Below are 19,857 nucleotides of genomic sequence, written 5' to 3'. Positions count from 1 at the left end.
GAAAATTCTTGCAAATGGAAAAATTTGTTTCCCATCCAGCTATAATTAGAATGGTCTTCATTGTTTGTAGGTAGTGGATGACTTGGTTCTGACTGCATTTCTTTTTTTTTTTTTTTTTTTTGGTTGGATTGTTTTACAACTGTAACATTTACTTGAAATTAATTAATGAAAGATCTTTGGAAAAAGCAGCTGGAAAGCAGCTGTGGAGTGGTGGCTGAAACATTGTTTTTTCTTTGAGTGCTTGCTCATCTCGATTCCATTTTAGGTGTGCGCGCGCCCATGAGCACAGTTGTCGGAGATTTCTGCCTTAGTGGTATCCATAGGGCCGGCTGTGGCGCCCTCTGGAGTGGCGCTCCCATGCGGCGGTGTATCAAATTAAATTACTGAGACTACTGGGCCACCTGGCAGCATGTACTTACATGGTCCAGCATGCATGACTCCGTCTCAGACACCTTCAGGCGTGGCTGGTGTCGGTCTGTGTCCCCACTTGGCACAGCATGGACCTGGTGATCAGGATTCCGGACAGCTTACTGTCATCCTTCCTCTAGTGGCAGGATCTCATGTTGCTGCTGGAAGGCGTTCCTTTCGCGGCCCTGGCCTCATCAGTGACCATTGTCTCTGATGCCTTGGACCTGGGATTGGGAGCCCACCTGGGCACTCTCAGCTCTCAAGGTTGTTGGTCCAGTCGCGATCATTCCCTGCATATCAATGTCAGGGAACTCAGGGTGGTTCGACTAGCCTGCCAAGCCTTTCTACCTGAGGTTCAAGACAGGGTTGTTCAGGTCCTGACGGACAACATGGCTACGTTCTTCTATATCTACAGGGCGGAGTCAGGTTGTCTGCCCTCTGCCAGGAAGCCCTCTGGCTCTGGGACTTCTGTCTGCAGCACAGCATCCATATTGTAGCCACTCACCTTCCAGGGTGGTCAGTTCCATCTTCTGCAGGTGGGGAACTCCCCAGGTGGACCTGTTCGCGTCCCAGCAGAACAGGAAATGCTACGTCTTCTGCTTGGCTGGGGGCATGGACGGAGGATCCCTGTCGGGTGCCTTTCGGCTTCTGTGGTCGAGGGCTTTGATGTATGTCTTCCCTACAGTGCCGTTGCTACCCAGGGTCCTTACGAAGATCAAACAGGACAGAGCAGGAGTCATCCTCATAGCACCGGCATGGTCATGCCAACACTGGTTCAGCACTCTGCTGGATCTCTTGGTGGCGACCCTGTTCCAGCTACCGCTCAGGTCGGATCTGTTGTCCCAGAACCATGGCAGTCTTTTACACCACAACCTTGTGGCGTTACATCTGATGGCCTGACTGCTGCGTGGCTAAACTCACAGGAATAGCAGTGCTCAGCTGGGGTTCAGCACGTCCCGTTGGGAAGTAGGAAGGCCTCCACCAGAGCGACATACCTGGCCACATGGAAATGGTTCATCTGCTGGATTGCGGACAAAGGTTTTGGTCCTGAGCAGGCTTCGCTGCGGCTTATTCTGGACTACCTCCTGCATCTTAAGATCCAGGGCTTGTCCCTCTCATCAATCAATGTCCATCTAGTGGCTATCTCAGCATTTCACCTGCTGTTTGAGGGCAGGTCGGTTTTTGCTCAGAATATCACAGCCAGATTTTTTAAGGGCCTACAGCGCCTCTACACGCAAGTCAGGGACCCTGTCCCACCGTGGGACTTGAATCTGGTGCTGTTGCGGCTCACTGGTCCTCCCTTCGAGCCTCTGGCATTCTGCTCTCTCCTTCTCCTTTCCTGGAAGGTGTTCCTGGTTTGAGGTGACGTTGGCCTGCCGAATATCTGAGATTCGGGCACTCACCTTGGAGCCACCGTACACTGTTTTCTACCAGGACAAGGTCCAGCTAAGACTGCACCCGGCTTTTCTTCCGAAGGTAGTCTCTCAGTTTCATTCAAGCCAGGACATTTACTTACTGGTCTTCTTTCCGAAGCCACATAACTCAGAGGAGGAGGAATGTAGGCTACATGTCCTGGACGTCAGGAGGGCTCTGGCCTTTTACGTTACGGAAAGGCTTGGTCCTGTCAAGTTGACGCAGTTATTCATGAAAGGTTGCCGTGTATCCACTCAAATAATTTCTTCTTGGATTGCTGCCTGCATTAGTTTCTGCTATGACCAAGTGAAGGTGCCACCCCCAGTGATCATCACCGCCCACTCTACCAGGGTGCAGGCCTCTTCAGCAGCCTTTCTGGCCCATGTGCCTATCCGGGGCATCTGTAAAGTGGCCACTTGGTTGTCTGTCCATACCTTTCTGTTCCATTATGCACTGACCCAGCAGGCCCGGGACAATGCTGGCTTTGGTAGGGCAGTACTGCAAGCCGCTAAGCTGTGAACTCCGAGCCCACCTCTGTGGATTCTGCTTGTGAGTCACCTAAAATGGAATCAACATGAGCAAGCACTCGAAGAAAAAATGGTTACCTACCTTTTTGTGACTGTTGTGCTTCGAGATGTGTTGCTCATGTCTGTACTATTTCCTGCCCTCGTACCCGTCTGCTGGAGTTACTGGCAAGAAGGAACTGAGAGGGTGCAGGGCCGGCAGCGCCTGATATACTTCCCCATGGGAGCGCCATTCCAGAGGAAACCACAGCTGGCTCTTCGGATACTGCTAAGGCAGAAATCTCCGACAACTGTGCACGTGGGCGCGCACACACCTAAAATGGAACAGACATGAACAACACATCTCGAAGAACAACAATTATGAAAAGGTAGGTAACCGTTTTTTTTTCCCTTTGGTCTTCCAGTTTCAATATTTAATCACTTTATATGTCTTACTGAGAAGTGCAAAGTACCTGCAACTCCAGTTGTCTTCAGTGGGAGTTACAAGTGCTCAGTATTTTTTAGGGTTGGCCCTTTAAAACACAGTTTTGATTCTTAGAATGCTATATTGTGTTTGAAGAGTATTTGGAGTGGACAGCATGGAAGAAGACACACACAAAGGAAATAGAAATAGTTTTAAAAAATTGTGTGTTTTTTCCTGAATAATTTTGGATTGTTGAACAGATTGACAGAATCTTTGTACCCAATTCAGTTTATATCTGAAATGTAGTATGTTGTTCTGTGGGTAAAGAAATCTTGTTTTACTGTGTGTATGTATGTAATATAGATTTATATATATATTTTTTTACTTTAAGGTTTGATGTGGAAAAGGAGTGTTCAAAAGTTGATGAGGTCTGTGAAGAAAATAATTCAAAAGCATGCTTCAATATTGGTTCAAATTTACCTGTAATTGAAAAGAAAATAGACACAACAGGTAAATGATGACTTACTATCAAAGTTGTCTTTTCTTTGATTATATATAGAATTAACATTGCTTAGTACAATGTTCATGCAAACTGAAGAAACATTATAGAGGAAAAATGTGCTTTTGCTATATATCTCTTCCTTGCTTTTTTTTCAACCAACACAGAAAATAAAAGTAAATCATGTTCTTACTAACAATCCCAGAAAATGGCAGAAATTTTGCAGAAATTGTATTTTGCAGAAATTGTGATATGCCTTCTAATAATGCTTATTGAAAAAGCTTATGAAATTGGGGCTGAGGATGCTGAAGAAAAATACAGCATCAAGATTGATTTGTCCCGTTGTAAACAAAACATAAAGTGTATCAGGGTGTAATTATGATATTCTCACAGAGCTTAAAATCACTTTCCTCTTACTGTTTATAAAAAACAAAGCAGTGGAAGCTTGAAATAGATTTTTATTTTTCTTCTATAATGCTGATACTACTTTGTTGTTGTAGCATTGCTCATGCTGTGTCGTGGGGTGTGTGTGTGTATGTAGTTTAAAGGTATTAAGGTATTTAAGGGTGGTTTCAAAGAGTATTGAAACCGCAGTTGTCTTTAAATTATCTGAATAAAAATAATTGGGGACAGTACATACGTGCTGTCTTATTGCCTACCATGCAATAGTGAGAGAGTCTAATTCTGCTTACTGTCTATTAATGACAGGTTTCAGAGTAGCAGCCGTGTTAGTCTATATTCGCAAAAAGAAAAGGAGTACTTGTGGCACCTTAGAGACTAACCAATTTATTCAGAGGTCCACTGAATGCATCCGATGAAGTGAGCTGTAGCTCACGAAAGCTTATGCTCAAATAAATTTGTTAGTCTCTAATTTGAGCATAAGCTTTCATGAGCTACAGCTCACTTCATCGGATGCATTCAGTGGACCTCTGAATAAATTTGTTAGTCTCTAAGGTGCCACAGGTACTCCTTTTCTTTTTGTCTATTAATGGTTGCAAGTTAATGTGAAGCTTAAGGCTTGCTTGGATCAACTCTGAATTACTATGCTGAAAACTTTGTTCTCCTTCTCAACCATCCAGCTTCCTTCCTCCCATGACTTGGCTTCCCATCACCTTTCAACATGTTCACCCATTCCTCAGATGGCCAGCTGATAGGAGTTTGTCCTAGCAAAGCGGAAAACAGGTTTTAGCCCAAACAAATTATCTTTCTGGTGTGTTTGTGGTAGTTATTCCAAACATGCTAACAACTACAACTGCAGAAGGATCAATTGTTCAGCTGAAAAAGTTTTTCTACATAATTAGCTTATCAAAGTGAAAGCACGTTCTCTTTTGGCAGAGAAGACTATTTGAAATAGAAATAGCTTAAAAATCAGTTTAATGTTTTGTATAAATTATACTGTGTGTTTAATAATTCATAATGGAAGAAAATTGCAAAGACACTAAGCCCATTGTTTCCTGCTTGTTATATATAATGTATATACAGAGAGAACTTGTTATAAGGCATCCCAATGCTCACTTTATTTACTTAATTAAACTCTAGTATAAGCAATTAAGATTTTATTGGTGGCATGAAGTGATGGCAAGGGTCTTAAGTCTGGTTTCAAATGCTGCCAAGAGGCACAGATTTTTCAAGTATTACCTTTCTAATGAATACTGAATTTTGTCTGCCCTTGGACTCTGTTCATCCTAGAAAATTTCAGTACAAATTTTCCACTGAGAAGAGTCTTGACGAATGTGTTCTAGTCACTTGAACGTTGCTGAATACAAAATCCACATAAAATCTTTTATCCTGAAATATATGCATACTGACAAAGTTTCCTTTTTTTGTTTCATTTTAGGAGTTTTCACACTTTTTTATAACATGGACCATGTCTTAATAGAGAGGTTGTCTTGTGGTCCACTCTATAACTTTTTAAACCAATGTACACAATATAATTAAATTAAAATACTTCTATGTTAAAATGTCATATTTTGCATCTGTTAATAGTTAGCTGTTTTTATATCTAAAGATTATGTTCTAGGTATGACTAAGAAAGAGAGAAATTTTATTGCTAATCGTGAAAAAGAAAAAGGTAATGAAGCCTTTGCCATTGGGGATTATAAAGAAGCGGTGACATATTACACTCGGTAAGTTAATGCCATGTGAACCGTTACTTAAAACTTGTAAGTATTAATTAATATTATGTATATATCAGTCTAGTTCAGGGTCTGTCTTGTTGAAGCAACAGCTGATCAACTTTCTAAAATGGCAAAAGATTTTACATTGGAGTATCTCAAGATTCTGCATGTTGATTAATGATGTATAAGCGACCAGGAAAAATGGGTGAAGAGGGAGGTGGCAAAATTTGCAGATGACACAAAACTATCTAGGTTATTCAAGACTAGAGGAGACTCCAGAGGGACCTCACAAAACTAGGCAGGTGAGCTGCATGGTGCCAAATGAAATTCATTGTTGATAAATGCAATCTATTATGTATTGGTAGGAATAATTTCAACTAGCAATACACACTGTTGGGTTCTAATGTAAGTATTAACTACTTAGGAAAATGACAACACATTGTTGTGGACAGCTCCATTAGAATCATAGAATATCAGGGTTGGAAGGGACCTCAGGAGGTCATCTAGTCCAACCCCCTGCTCAAAGCAGGACCGATCCCCAATTAAATCATCCCAGCCAGGGCTTTGTCTAGCCTGACCTTAAGAACTTCTAAGGAAGGAGATTCCACCACCTCCCTAAGTAACGCATTCCAGTGTTTCACCACCCTCCTAGGGAAAAAGTTTTTCCTAATATCCAACCTAAATCTCCCCCACTGCAACTTGAGACCATTACTCCTTGTTCTGTCATCTGCTACCATTGAGAACAGTCTAGAGCCATCCTCTTTGGAACCCCCTTTCAGGTAGTTGAAAGCAGCTATCAAATCCCCCCTCATTCTCTCTTCCGTAGACTAAACATCCCCAGTTCCCTCAGCCTCTCCTCACAACTCATGTGTTCCAGTCCCCTAATCGTTTTTGTTGCCCTCCGCTGGACTCTTTCCAATTTTTCCACATCCTTGTTGTAATGTGGGGCCCAAAACTGGACACAGTACTCCAGATGAGGCCTCACCAGTGTCGCATAGAGGGGAATGATCACGTCCCTCGATTTGCTGGCAATGCCCCTACTTATACATCCCAAAATGCCATTGGCCTTCTTGGCAACAAGGGCACACTGTTGACCCATATCCAGCTTCTCGTCCACTGTAACCCCTAGGTCCTTTTCTGCAGAACTGCTGCCTAGCCATTCGGTCCCTAGTCTGTAGCGGTGCATCGGGTTCTTCCGTCCTAAGTGCAGGACTCTGCACTTGTCCTTGTTGAACCTCATCAGATTTCTTTTGGCCCAATCCTCCAATTTGTCTAGGTCCCTCTGTATCCTATCCCTACCCTCCAGCGTATTTACCTCTCCTCCCAGTTTAGTGTCATCTGCAAACTTGCTGAGGGTGCAATCCACGCCATCCTCCAGATCGTTTATGAAGATATTGAACAAAACTGGCCCCAGGATCGACCCTTGGGGCACGCCACTTGATACCAGCTGCCAACTAGACATGGAGCCATTGATCACTACCCGTTGAGCCCGACAATCTAGCCAGCTTTCTATCCACCTTATAGTCCATTCATCTAGCCAATACTACTTTAACTTGCTGGCAAGAATACTGTGGGAGACCGTGTCAAAAGCTTTGCTAAAGTCAAAGAACAACACGTCCACTGCTTTCCCTTCATCCACAGAACCAGTTCTCATCATAGAAGGCAATTAGATTAGTCAGGCATGACTTTCCCTTGGTGAATCCATGCTGACTGTTCCTGATCACTTTCCTCTCCTCTAAGTGCTTCAGAATTGATTCCTTGAGGACCTGCTTCATGATTTTTCCAGGGACTGAGGTGAGGCTGACTGGCCTGTAGTTCCCAGGATCCTCCTTCTTCCCTTTTCTAAAGATGGGCACTACATTAGCCTTTTTCCAGTCGTCTGGGACCTCCCCCGATCGCCATGAGTTTTCAAAGATAATGGCCAATGGCTCTGCAATCACATCCGCCAACTCCTTTAGCACTCTCGGATGCAACGCATCAGGCCCCATGGACTTGTGCATGTCCAGCTTTTCTAAATAGTCCCGAACCACTTCTTTCCCCACAAAGGGCTGGTCACCTCCTCCCCATGCTGTGCTGCCCAGTGCAGTAGTCTGGGAGCTGACCTTGTTCGTGAAGACAGAGGCAAAAAAAGCATTGAGTACATTAGCTTTTTCCACATCCTCTGTCACTAGGTTGCCTCCCTCATTCAGTAAGAGCCCACGCTTTCCTTGACTTTCCTCTTGTTGTTAACATACCTGACGAAACCCTTCTTGTTACTCTTAACGTCTCTTGCTAGCTGCAACTCCAGGTGTGATTTGGCCTTCCTGATTTCACTCCTGCATGCCCGAGCAATATTTTTATACTCATCCCTGGTCATTTGTCCAATCTTCCACTTCTTGTAAGCTTGTTTTTTGTATTTAAGATCAGCAAGGATTTCACTGTTAAGCCAAGCTGGTCGCCTGCCATATTTACTATTCTTTCTACACATCGGTATGGTTTGTCCCTATAACCTCAATAAGGATTCTTTAGAACATCCTGTAAGTGATCTGTAGCGGTCAAGAATGCAAAAATATTAAGATTGGGATTCAAAATAATGCTGGGTTTCCACAGGATCTCTTCCTCAAGTGTACAGGATAGACTGTGCTCTGAAATGAATCCTGTTGTGTAGTGAATGAAGTTGTTGTTGTTTGTGGGCCTCCTGCCTCATTTGTTACAAAAGTTGGAAGTTGTGTGGTGGGGAACTGCAGAAAGATATAGGACAATCTTGTGGTGAAGGCGATTGAATGGTACTCTGGAGAATTGGATTTTCTCCTTGTCTCTGCCACAGATTTCGTGTGTGATGCTGAGCAAGTCTATAAACCAAAATTTTCACAGGTGGTTACTCTGTGTTCCTCATTTTGTGAGTATGCAGCTTGCAACACCTAGGTCTGATTTGTGGAAGTGCTGAGCACTCACTGCTGCAACTGAAGTCAGTGGGAATTCTGCTCTGAACATATAAAGTGTTTAATAAATGGTAAGCAATTAAAAAAAGTCAGGCCCTAGGCTTCCTAAATTGGACATCAACAATTTGTGGACATTTTGGTCTTAATTTCTGTGCCTCAGTTCCCCATGTGTAAAATTTGGATAATAATACTGCCTCATCTCTCAAGAGTGTTGAGGATAAATCCATTAATGTATATAAAGCAGTAAGATGCTATGATCTCACAGAAAAGCCTATGAGGAAATTAATTCTATATTCAGTGGAGAATGGTGTGCAATAAATAAAGTGCGGAGCTACACACGGAATAAAGGAGGATAAAAATAAATATTGACTAGATACCTATTCGGTGAGCATCATTCATCTTTTGCACTGAATGAGGCAAAAATAGTATGTGATCACATAAATAAAGTGGTTATAATGCATACAAAGAAGAGGACACACAGGCAACCTTAATTTTGGTGTTTTCTATCTTTTGAGTGCTTGACTTTGCAACCTTAATGTTCTTATAATGTAGTTTTTTGGGGTATAATATGGATATCAAGAATATCTACAGTTGAATTATATAATTTTTTTTTTAAGAAGGATCATAAGCTTTCATTCTTCAGGGCCTGAGCCAACTGCTGAGTTGCAGGGTTAGAAGAAACTTCCCCACATTTGACCACAATGTTTTGTTTAGTTTTTATTTTTTTCCACCTTCATCTGAAACATCTGGCATTGGCCACTATCAGAGACATGATAGTATGCTGAATGGACTACTGGTCTGATTCAATATGGCAATTATTATTTACTTAAGTTTATAAATTCATAAAATTTGAATAAAATGTGTTTGAGTGGATTGATAGCAATTTTAAGTGACTACAGTCCTATCTAGTATACAGCTATATAAAATAAGTTCACTATAACCTGATTATTCTATACTGCACGTCAGTCTTTTTTCCTCCTGTATACCATCTACCCAGCCCTACCACTCTAAAATAAAACCTACTTTCTATTTTCAGTTTGGGCACCATAATTTAACAAGAAAGATTTAATAAGAGAGGAGGAGCATCAAAGTTCTCTAAATTGCTTTAAGAGATGCATCACTTTTGTACAGAGCATCTTGTTGTGCAGTTTTATGTTGCCATGATTTTAAAATAAATTGATCTTGCATACTGTTTCACAGTCCTCTAGTTGAAATTGCATTGCTTAGTGATTTTAATTTTATTATAACTCTTTACAATTTAAAACTGACTTTAATGAAGTTTTTGTATGCTCTTGTTTTTCTTTCTAGTATACAGCTCACCTTGTCTTGTCTTTTGCAGGAGCATATCAGTATTGCCCACTGTGTCAGCATATAATAACAGAGCTCAAGCAGAAATCAAACTTCAAAACTGGCATAATGCTTTTCAGGATTGTGAGAAAGTGTTAGATTTGGAGCCTGGCAACCTAAAAGGTGAAATGTCAACTAGCATTTCTCAGAATTTTATTTCTAGAGAAAAATCTTTTTTCAGGGTGGGGGATTGGGGGGGAATGCAGGCCTAGTTTATCATCCATTGAAATAAATGGGAGGTCTTTCCTTTGACTTCAGTTGTCAGACCTCAAATGTGGGGAAAAATAGTCCCAGATTAGCTCCGCCTATGCTAGTTTAAGTGGCAGTTTGGGGATTTGTGCAGGTTTGTCCTGCGTATCTTTGATCCAAGATTCTAAGATTGGGCTGAAGCAACAGTAGGATGGTGGTGTGTGGTCAGATCATGCTTTCCAAATGATGATTGTTAGCCACATCATATTGGTGACATGCGCTGTCCTAATATTCACAGAATAGCACCTCCTTTAACAAGCTTAACAGCTGCATTAAAAGAGCAGTGAAAGGTGCTTGTTGCATGCTTTCTTACTAAGATAAGTATTTGTAAATAGGTAACTAAATTTATATGGAGAGAGTGGGACAGACTGGAAAATTATTAAGAGGAATGCTAGTTCATGTATCACCATATAAATGTAGGGTATGTCCTATCAAATGATGTAATTAAAAAAAATTAACTTAATACATAACCATTATGAAGTGGATGCAAGGCTTTATGAAATTTAATGCAGAATTGTTTTGTACTTCACATTGTACTTTCTCTGATTAAATGTGAATTAATTGTAGTCTGCAGTATAATTTAGAACAATACAATATAAATAGTATGTTCTTTGTTAATTTGTAGCTCTTATGCGCCGTGCCACTGTACACAAGCATCTACAGAATTACCAGGCAGCTATACAGGATTTGGCCAAAGTATTACATGTTGAACCAGAAAATGCCATAGCTAAGGTAAAGACAAGTAACTCTGTGTATTTCTAGAACAAGATGCATGTTGCTTGTGTTATGTGTTTGATGTAAGATAAAAGTGATATACTGTAGTATAATAATGGATGTATATCTAGTTACTTTTTATTCAGGCAAACTCTGCTGAAGTTCTGGTTGGCTCACTGACTTCACTTTTCTGAATGAATTTACTTTGTTGAAGTCTGGGCTTCTACTTTTTTATAATGGCAAATATGAGATATGAACCATAAAAGATTCTAGCTTAAAGTACTTGTTAAAATGTTAATATATAATACATATTTGAAATGACTATTTTTAAAATGCATCCTAAACAATATAATTGTGTTTGTGACTACAGATGAGATGGTAATTATAATAAAAATGTATGACTGATTCATGTGCCTAGTCATATAGCCAAGTGGGTCTCTAAACTTTTTTTTCCGTGAACCACTTGAACATTGCTGAGCATCTCGGCGGACCACTTAATGATCTTTCCAAATGTTGTTTGTACCATTAGCTAACTATTGTAAAGTGCTTTGGATAAAAGCGCTATATAAAAAGAAAACTTAATAATAATAATTTTTTTTGTTTTACAAATAAAAGCACACAACTCATATTTTAATATCAGTAGTCTTACCTTTCTAATGTAATGGATGTGTCCTCTCTTCCCCCACCACAGTAACCAAGGAGTGGGGGGTCTCTCCCTCTTTCCCCCACCACGGCAGCCCCTGAGCTGGGGCTGGGGAAAGTCGCCTCTTTCTCTGGCCGCTGCAGCCCTTCACATCCCAAATTCCCCTCACCCCCTCTTCTTACCCCACTGCCCCCTCTCAGCTACCCCCTATTTCCCCCCAAGGCCACCACCTCACCTTACACGTGTGTCTTCTCCAGGGTCCAGGCACCTAATTAGTGGAGCCACGCCTTCCCGGCTCCACTAATTAGGTGGGTGGCCCTTCATTCTCTTGTGTGCGACCACCCAGGTGCGCACCTTAGAGGGAACTATCCATGGACCACCTGAATGGATCATGGTCCACAGATCACAGTTTGAGAACCTCTGATATAGTCAGTTGTAGAGGAGGCATTGCTGAATCATTTCTGAGAGTTTTTTCCAAAAACTAAAGCTTGTTATCTTGTCTCTTTACCATTATTAATATTTACATTTTACTAGGAATTATAAATAACAGTAAAAATTAAACCTCAGTAATTCACACTTTACTGTTCTGCTTTCTCTGCCATTGTGTGTGTATGAAATACAGTCTTCCTCCTCTTCTCAGCAAAGATTTGGTAGAAACAACTGTGGCTAGATCTGATGTTACTAAGATTTCATATCTCCTGGTTTATTTTTACTTATTAATTTCCCAAAATAAGGAGTTTCCAGTTATTTTTATAGGCTTTAATGTTCTGATCGTCCTGTAAGGTTCCGAGCACCTCTGGAGATGTGTTGAGAAGCCTCAACTCCCATTGACTTTTATGGGTGTGGAGTGCGCCAGGCTACTTTGCAACCTCACAAGATCAGGCCCTAGATTCATGCACAGTATGAAAACACATAAAACTTACAGAATAAATCCATAACAGTTAACCACTCCTGTCTCCAAAGTCCCAAAGAATAGATTGTCCTTGCCAGTATGCCCTTGAAGTCAACAAACGATGGGTTTTGTTGGACCAAGGTAGGAAGTTTTGCTCAAGAACTGAAGTTCCTTCACTGTCAATGCCCAGCCTGCAGTCATCTTGTGTATACCAGGAAGCTGTTGGCTTGAGTGCCGTGACTGTCAGTGCAAATTAGCAAGGTTCTGTTGTGCTTCAATCTCATGACAGTAACTCCTCGCTTAACGTTGTAGTTATGTTCTTGAAAAATGCGACTAAGGGAATCGATGTTAAGCGAATCCAGTTTCCCCATAAGAATTAATGTAAATATGGGGGTTAGGCTCCAGGGAAACTTTTTTCATTGCCTGCTAGTATGGTACTTTGTCCACTACTTGCGGGATTCTCTGGATGAGCAGCCTGTCATAGCTAGCGGGTGGGGACTTGGAACCAGGGTAGGCTGGCAGACCCCCATCAGCTCCCCTCCACCTACGTGTCTCCTGCCCACTGGTGGGACCCACGGAGCAGTGCCCCCTCCCTCTCTGAGCCTCCTGAACACAGCGAAACAGCTATTCTGCCGCATTCAGGATGGGGGAGGCGCGGGGCCACAGGCGGGAGGCGCTGGGGGTCTGTGGAGGGGAGCTAATAGGAGGGCTGTCAGCCCACCCTAGTTCCAACCCCACACCAGCAAAACAATTTTATAAGTGAACATTGCACAACTTTAAAGGAGTACGTTCTCTAATAGATCAGCGATGTAACAACAGAACAACGTTAACTGGGATGACGCTAAGTGAGGAGTTACTATCAGAAATCTCCACAGTAATACAGTAATGTTTTCTTAGGATTAAATAGGAATGTGGCAAATGATTGAAAATGCAATTTTCTGGCAAACTTTTTGCCAGATTTTATTTTTGTTTGTGTGGTAATGGTGACATCAAGTTGTCATTTAGGTATCCGGTAAATCACAAGTTCATCATCTCAAATAAAGTTATTACTTTGCTTAACAGCACCATTTAAACATCAGAAGTTAAACGTACATTAAGCATTAGAAAGAGTATGATATTGCACTCATTTCTTTTGCAGAATAAGGTGTTATGTTTTTTCTTTTGAGAACACACTTTCTCTTATTTTTCTTTGTTAGAGACTTAATGTAGAGTGTGAGTGTGTAGTCAAAAATGTGTGTAATCCACAAAGGGGCATTCTCCTCTGGCAATCTCCGAATGTGTATGGTAGGTTGAAGAAAATATATGCTCAGGATAACTCTACGCAAATGCAGCATTTGCTTTGCAAAGAAGTCTTGCTTTAGCAAGTTTTACAATTGGGTTGATTAAGGGGCTTGCCTGATAGTAGGCAATTAGTGACTCATTTGATAACTGGAACAAAGTTCTTCTTGAATTCTAATAATTAGCTGTAACCTCTAGGACATATGTCAAATCTGGCCTTTTAGAAGCTTTTTACAAACAGAAATTAGCAGCTTTAGAATTCCTCTGGTATTTTTCATGTGGTTATGATAATGAAATAAATGGGAGAATTGTAGCTCTTGTAAGACCAGCATAACTTTTCATCAATCAGCAGTGTGCTTCTACTAGACTCTGCAAGAAATGATCATTTCCTATGGTTGATCCTAGCTGTTAGTTTAACTATTTGAAAAGAAAAGTCCGTAGCAGACATTGGGTTCTCCGTACTGTGGATTTTGATTAAATTATTTTTATGCCTTGTCTAAAGTTCTAGTGTAGTAATCCATTGTCTTTAGGCTTTAAATTTGTTAGTCTCTGTCCTTGTAGACTGTGCCAGTTGGTTCCATTGTCAGTGTTGCACTATCTACACACACAGAGGTAGGTAGGCACAATTTATGTTTCAAAGAATTTATTAACAAATGGTACCTATGGATTTGTATAATTATGTATATGCAGTAGGCATTGGATATAGCATTGGAATGGGGAGTCAGAAACAATTTAGTCCTAATCCCAGTTCTGAAACTGACTCACTATATAGTCTTGAAAGTCATTCAACCTATCTCTATTTTCTTATTTTTAAGGTAATACCAAGTAATTACTTCAGAGGTGTATTGTAGGCATTATTTAGACAATGGAAAGTGCTTTGCAAAGGTAAAGCACTATCTAAATGCTAATTTTTTTTAAGACTTCTAAAATTGCTATTATTGCTACACTGCAGAAAAATCTGTCCGATATTGAGCAGAAGCTGAAAGATTTAGAGACTGTATCTGAGACGCACACCAAAGGAAAAAGAATACTTATTCAAGATACAGAGGAGTCAGATGGTGATGAAGAAAGAGGAGGAAATGGAGAAGAACGTGAAAGTGGCAGTGGAGATAAAAGTAATGTTTGTCTATATATTTGTTACCTGGGATACCGATCTTGGCAATTTGAACGTTTTTAAGCAGTGTGAATGTCCAACTCTCACTGTATCTTTAGCCGAGTCTTTTTTCTAACTTTGCAGTGGCACCAAAGGCCACAGAACCAACTTTAATTTATTTTTCCCACTGTTTTTAGGACTGTTATCCCATTTCCTTCCATAATGCTTTCCATTACCCTGGACTACTTGGTTCTTGATAATTGAGAAGGACACAGCCCTCCAGTTAAATGTTATGGTGCACCTCCATACCCTCTCTTTTTAGGCCTTTATGCCATGTCTGAATTCTCTCTCTGCCCAATCTGAGATCCTTCTTGCAAGTATTTTACTGTGAGAACTTGTTGCTTTCCTGTTGGAGATCAGAATAATAGGCAGAGTTAAAAGGGTTAAATGGTAATGTCTTGTAGCAGGTCATTTAGCCCTCATTTATCCAGTATATTTATTTTTTTTTGTCTCCCCCATTCTAATGCATTTGTTCATCTCAACAACCTATGTATCTTGTCTTTTTTAGATTGTAAACTGGCACAGGGACTGTAATTTATTATTTGTTTGTACCTTGCCTAGCACAGTGGGGTCTACCTGGTTATGGCCTTTAAACACTATTACCATATAAATGTTAATAATAGCTCTTCCTTAGTGCAGTTTAGGAGGAAAGACTGCAATTGTCTCCATTCCCATTGCTAGGACACAGGCTGTCATTTGATCATATTTTTCAAGGTGACCCCAAATGCTATAATCTTTCCTCAAAAATGATTCTGTGCTCTTCATCCTCAGAATATTGTCTTCCACAGTCTGAAAATAACAATATAAAAGAGAGACAAGATGGATGTGGTAATATCTTTTATTGGACCAACTTCTGTTGGTGAGAGAGATAAGCTCACCAACAGAAGTTGGTCAAGTAAAAGATATTTCTTCCCACCTTGTCTCTCTAATATCTTGGAACCAACATGGTTAAACAACACTGCACATAACTGATCTGAAGTATCTGCTATTCTAGCTCATCTGTTATTCCTGCTTTTGCTTTGCATATGGCACCTTGAGTGTTCACCAAGTTCTTGAAGATTGGTATCTTGGTTCCTGTCTCCGTTGCCAAGTGTTGTATGACAATGGTAAAGAATCCCAGAAAGAGTCACTTTCTTCTGATGCTGAACAAGAAACTTTATTAGAACAGGGAAAAAAGAATTATCCCAAAGCTACTCTGTGTCTCTTTCTGCTTTACTGTAGAACTTCTGCATAGAATCTTCCCCAGTTCCCTACTGCCTGGATTCCTGCATCAGATTTAGGAATAGGTATTTTCCTCTCTTCTTATTAGAGAGTACATAGAATGCTCTAGGTTTGGGCTGATGGCAAATAAAATGATCTCTTCTGTATCTTGATTACTCCAGTCTTGTCTGGTTTGATTTAGGTAATTTAAAAAAAATTAAGTCAGGAACAATTTGGGCATTATAGATTATATGTTTTCATATAATCTTCTGAATTATTTACTAGTGTGTACAATCGGGAATCAACACTTAAAGATATGGTGGCATGAAAAATTCTTGTGGCACCTCTGCATGTCAGTTAAGATAAAAGGAAAACCCAGCATCTAGTCTGATGGTACCAAGACACAAAAAATGATTAGAAGGTACAGTAGCCTTACTGATATTTTCAGTCAAAATTTCTGGAACATAAGAACAGCCATACTAGGTCACACCAAAGGTCCGTCTAGCCCAGTATCCTGTCTTCCAGCAGTGGGCAATGCCCGGTGCCCCAGGAGGAATAAACGGAACAGAACATCTGGTGACCCCTAGTTCTTGTTTTATGAGGAGGAGTAAATAACACTTCCTTATTTACTTTCTCCACATCACTCATGATTTTTATAGACCTCATATCTCCCCTTAGTCGTCTCTTTTCCAAGCTGAAAAGTCCCAGTCTAACTGAATCTATGTCCCCATGTTAAGTATCCTCACATCCTCTTGTCAACTGTCTAAATGGGCCATCTTGATTATCACTATAAGTTTTTTTTTCTCCTGCTGTTAATAGTTCATCTTAATTAATTAGCCTCTTACTCCACCTTTTCATGTTCTGTGTGTGTGTGTGTATATATATATGTGTGTATATATCTTCTTACTATATGTTCCATTCTGTGCGTCCAGTGAAGTGGGCTGTAGCCCACTAAAGCTTACGCTCAAATAAATTTGTTAGTCTCTAGGGTGCCACAAGTACTCCTGTTCTTTTTGCGGATACAGTCTTATTATTCGCTCCTCATATGGAAACCGTTCCATACCCCTAATCGTTTTTGTTGCCCTTTTCTGAACCTTTTCCAATTCCAATACATCTTTTTTGAGATGGGGCAACCACATTTGCATGCAGTATTCAAGATGTGGGCATACCATGGTTTTATATAGAGGCAATATGATATTTTCCATCTTATCTATCCCTTTCTTAATAATTCCCAACATTCTGTTTTGTTTTTTTTGACTGCCGCTGCACATTGAGTGGATGTTTTCAGACAACTATCCACAATGGCTCCAAGGTCTCTTTCTTGAGTGGTAACATAGAATCATAGAATATCAGGTTTGTAAGGGACCTCAGGAGGTCATCTAGTTCAACCCCCTGCTCAAAGCAGGACCAATCCCCAATTAAATCATCCCAGCCAGGGCTTTGTCAAGCCTGACCTTAAAAACTTCTAAGGAAGGAGATTCTACCACCTCCCTAGGTAACGCATTCCAGTGTTTCACCACCCTCCTAGTGAAAAAGCTTTTCCTAATATCCAACCTAAACCTCCCCCAGTTCAACTTGAGACCATTACTCCTTGTCCTGTTCTCTTCTACCACTGAGAATAGTCTAGAACCATCCTCTCTGGAACCACCTCTCAGGTAATTGAAAGCAGTTATCAAATCCCCCCTCATTCTCTCTTCTGCAGACTAAACAATCCCAGTTCCCTCAGCCGCTCCTCATAAGTCATGTGTTCCAGACCCCTAATCAGGATTGTCTGGCTATGTAGACTCCCTCCTCAGGCCCTACGCTACCAGCACTCCCAGCTACCTTCGAGACACCACTGACTTCCTGAGGAAATTCAATCCATCGGTGATCTTCCTGATAACACCATCCTGGCCACTATGGATGTAGAAGCCCTCTACACCAACATTCCACACAAAGATGGACTACAAGCCGTCAAGAACACTATCCCCGATAATGTCACGGCTAACCTGGTGGCTGAACTTTGTGACTTTGTCCTTACCCATAACTACTTCACATTTGGAGACAATGTATACCTTCAGATCAGCGGCACTGCTATGGGTACCCGCATGGCCCCACAGTATGCCAACATTTTTATGGCTGATTTAGAACAACGCTTCCTCAGCTCTCGTCCCCTAAAGCCCCTACTCTACTTGCGCTATATTGATGACATCTTCATCATCTGGACCCATGGAAAAGAAGCCCTTGAGGAATTCCACCATGATTTCAACAATTTCCATCCCACCACCAACCTCAGCCTGGTCCAGTCCACACAAGAGATCCACTTCCTGGACACTACAGTGCTAATAAACAATGGTCACATAAACACCACCCTATACCGGAAACCTACTGACCGCTATTCCTACCTGCATGCCTCCAGCTTTCACCCTGACCACACCACACGATCCATCGTCTACAGCCAAGCTCTGCGATACAACCGCATTTGCTCCAACCCCTCAGACAGAGACAAACACCTACAAGATCTCTGTCAAGCTTTCTTACAACTACAATACCCACCTGCAGAAGTAAAGAAACAGATTGATAGAGCCAGAAGAGTTCCCAGAAGTTACCTACTACAGGACAGGCCTAACAAAGAAAATAACAGAACGCCACTAGCCGTCACCTTCAGCCCCCAACTAAAACCCCTCCAACGCATTATTAAGGATCTACAACCTATCCTAAAGGATGACCCAACACTCTCACAAATCTTGGGAGACAGGCCAGTCCTTGCCTACAGACAGCCCCGCAACCTGAAGCAAATACTCACCAACAACCACATACCACACAACAGAACCACTAACCCAGGAACTTATCCTTGCAACAAAGCCCGTTGCCAATTGTGCCCACATATCTATTCAGGGGACACCATCACAGGGCCTAATAACATCAGCCACACTATCAGAGGCTCGTTCACCTGCACATCCACCAATGTGATATATGCCATCATGTGCCAGCAATGCCCCTCTGCCATGTACATTGGTCAAACTGGACAGTCTCTACGTAAAAGAATAAATGGACACAAATCAGACATCAAGAATTATAACATTCATAAACCAGTCGGAGAACACTTCAATCTCTCTGGTCACGCAATCACAGACATGAAGGTCGCTATCTTAAAACAAAAAAACTTCAAATCCAGACTCCAGCGAGAAACTGCTGAATTGGAATTCATTTGCAAATTGGATACTATTAATTTAGGCTTAAATAGAGACTGGGAGTGGCTAAGTCATTATGCAAGGTAGCCTGTTTCCTCTTGTTTTTTCCTACCCCCCCCCCCCCCCCAGATGTTCTGGTTTAACTTGGATTTAAACTTGAAGAGTGGTCAGTTTGGATGAGCTATTACCAGCAGGAGAGTGAGTTTGTGTGTGTATGGGGGTGGGGGGGATGTGAGAAAACCTGGATTTGTGCAGGAAATAGCCCAACTTGATTGTCATGCACATTGTGTAAAGAGTTGTCACTTTGGATGGGCTATCACCAGCAGGAGAGTGAATTTGTGTGGGGGGGTGGAGGGTGAGAAAACCTGGATTTGTGCTGGAAATGGCCCACCTGATGATCACTTTAGATAAGCTATTACCAGCAGGACAGTGGGGTGGGAGGAGGTATTGTTTCATATTCTCTGTTTATATATAAAGTCTGCTGCAGTTTCCACGATAGGCATCTGATGAAGTGAGCTGTAGCTGACGAAAGCTTATGCTCTAATAAATTGGTTAGTCTCTAAGGTGCCACAAGTACTCCTTTTCTTTTTGCGAATACAGACTAACACGGCTGTTACTCTGAAACTAATCATTTTTGTTGCCCTTCGCTGGACTCTCTCCAATTTATCCACATCCTTCTTGTAGTGTGGGGCCCAAAACTGGACACAGTACTCCAGATGAGGCCTCACCAATGTCGAATAGAGGGGGACGATCATGTCCCTCGATCTGCTCGCTGTGCCCCTACTTATACATCCCAAAATGCCATTGGCCTTCTTGGCAACAAGAGCACACTGCTGACTCATATCCAGCTTCTCGTCCACTGTCAGCCCTAGTTCCTTTTCCGCAGAACTGCTGCCTAGCCATTCGGTCCCTAGTCTGTAGCT

General features: G+C 41.5%; 1 protein-coding gene across 2 annotated transcripts in view; it reads left to right on the top strand.

The window, feature by feature from the left end:
• SPAG1 (sperm associated antigen 1) overlaps window positions 1–19,857 on the top strand; it is a 67,355-nt gene that overhangs the window by 8,332 nt on the left and 39,166 nt on the right. The window contains exons 6-10 of one of the 2 annotated variants that reach the window (XM_084620955.1): window positions 3,140–3,258; window positions 5,268–5,373; window positions 9,625–9,755; window positions 10,507–10,613; window positions 14,361–14,523. In XM_084620955.1, the coding sequence (XP_084477081.1) occupies window positions 3,140–3,258; window positions 5,268–5,373; window positions 9,625–9,755; window positions 10,507–10,613; window positions 14,361–14,523 (626 nt within the window). Of the gene's footprint in view, window positions 1–3,139; window positions 3,259–5,255; window positions 5,374–9,624; window positions 9,756–10,506; window positions 10,614–14,360; window positions 14,524–19,857 lie in introns of both variants that reach the window. The other variant, XM_084620954.1, reaches the window with a different exon arrangement.

This window comes from Lepidochelys olivacea, assembly GCF_965140295.1.
Source record: "Lepidochelys olivacea isolate rLepOli2 genome assembly, chromosome: 2".
Taxonomy (NCBI): Eukaryota; Metazoa; Chordata; order Testudines; family Cheloniidae; genus Lepidochelys; species Lepidochelys olivacea.
The sequence above is the reverse complement of the archived record's forward strand: the minus strand, read 5'-3'. Positions and strand labels throughout refer to the sequence as shown.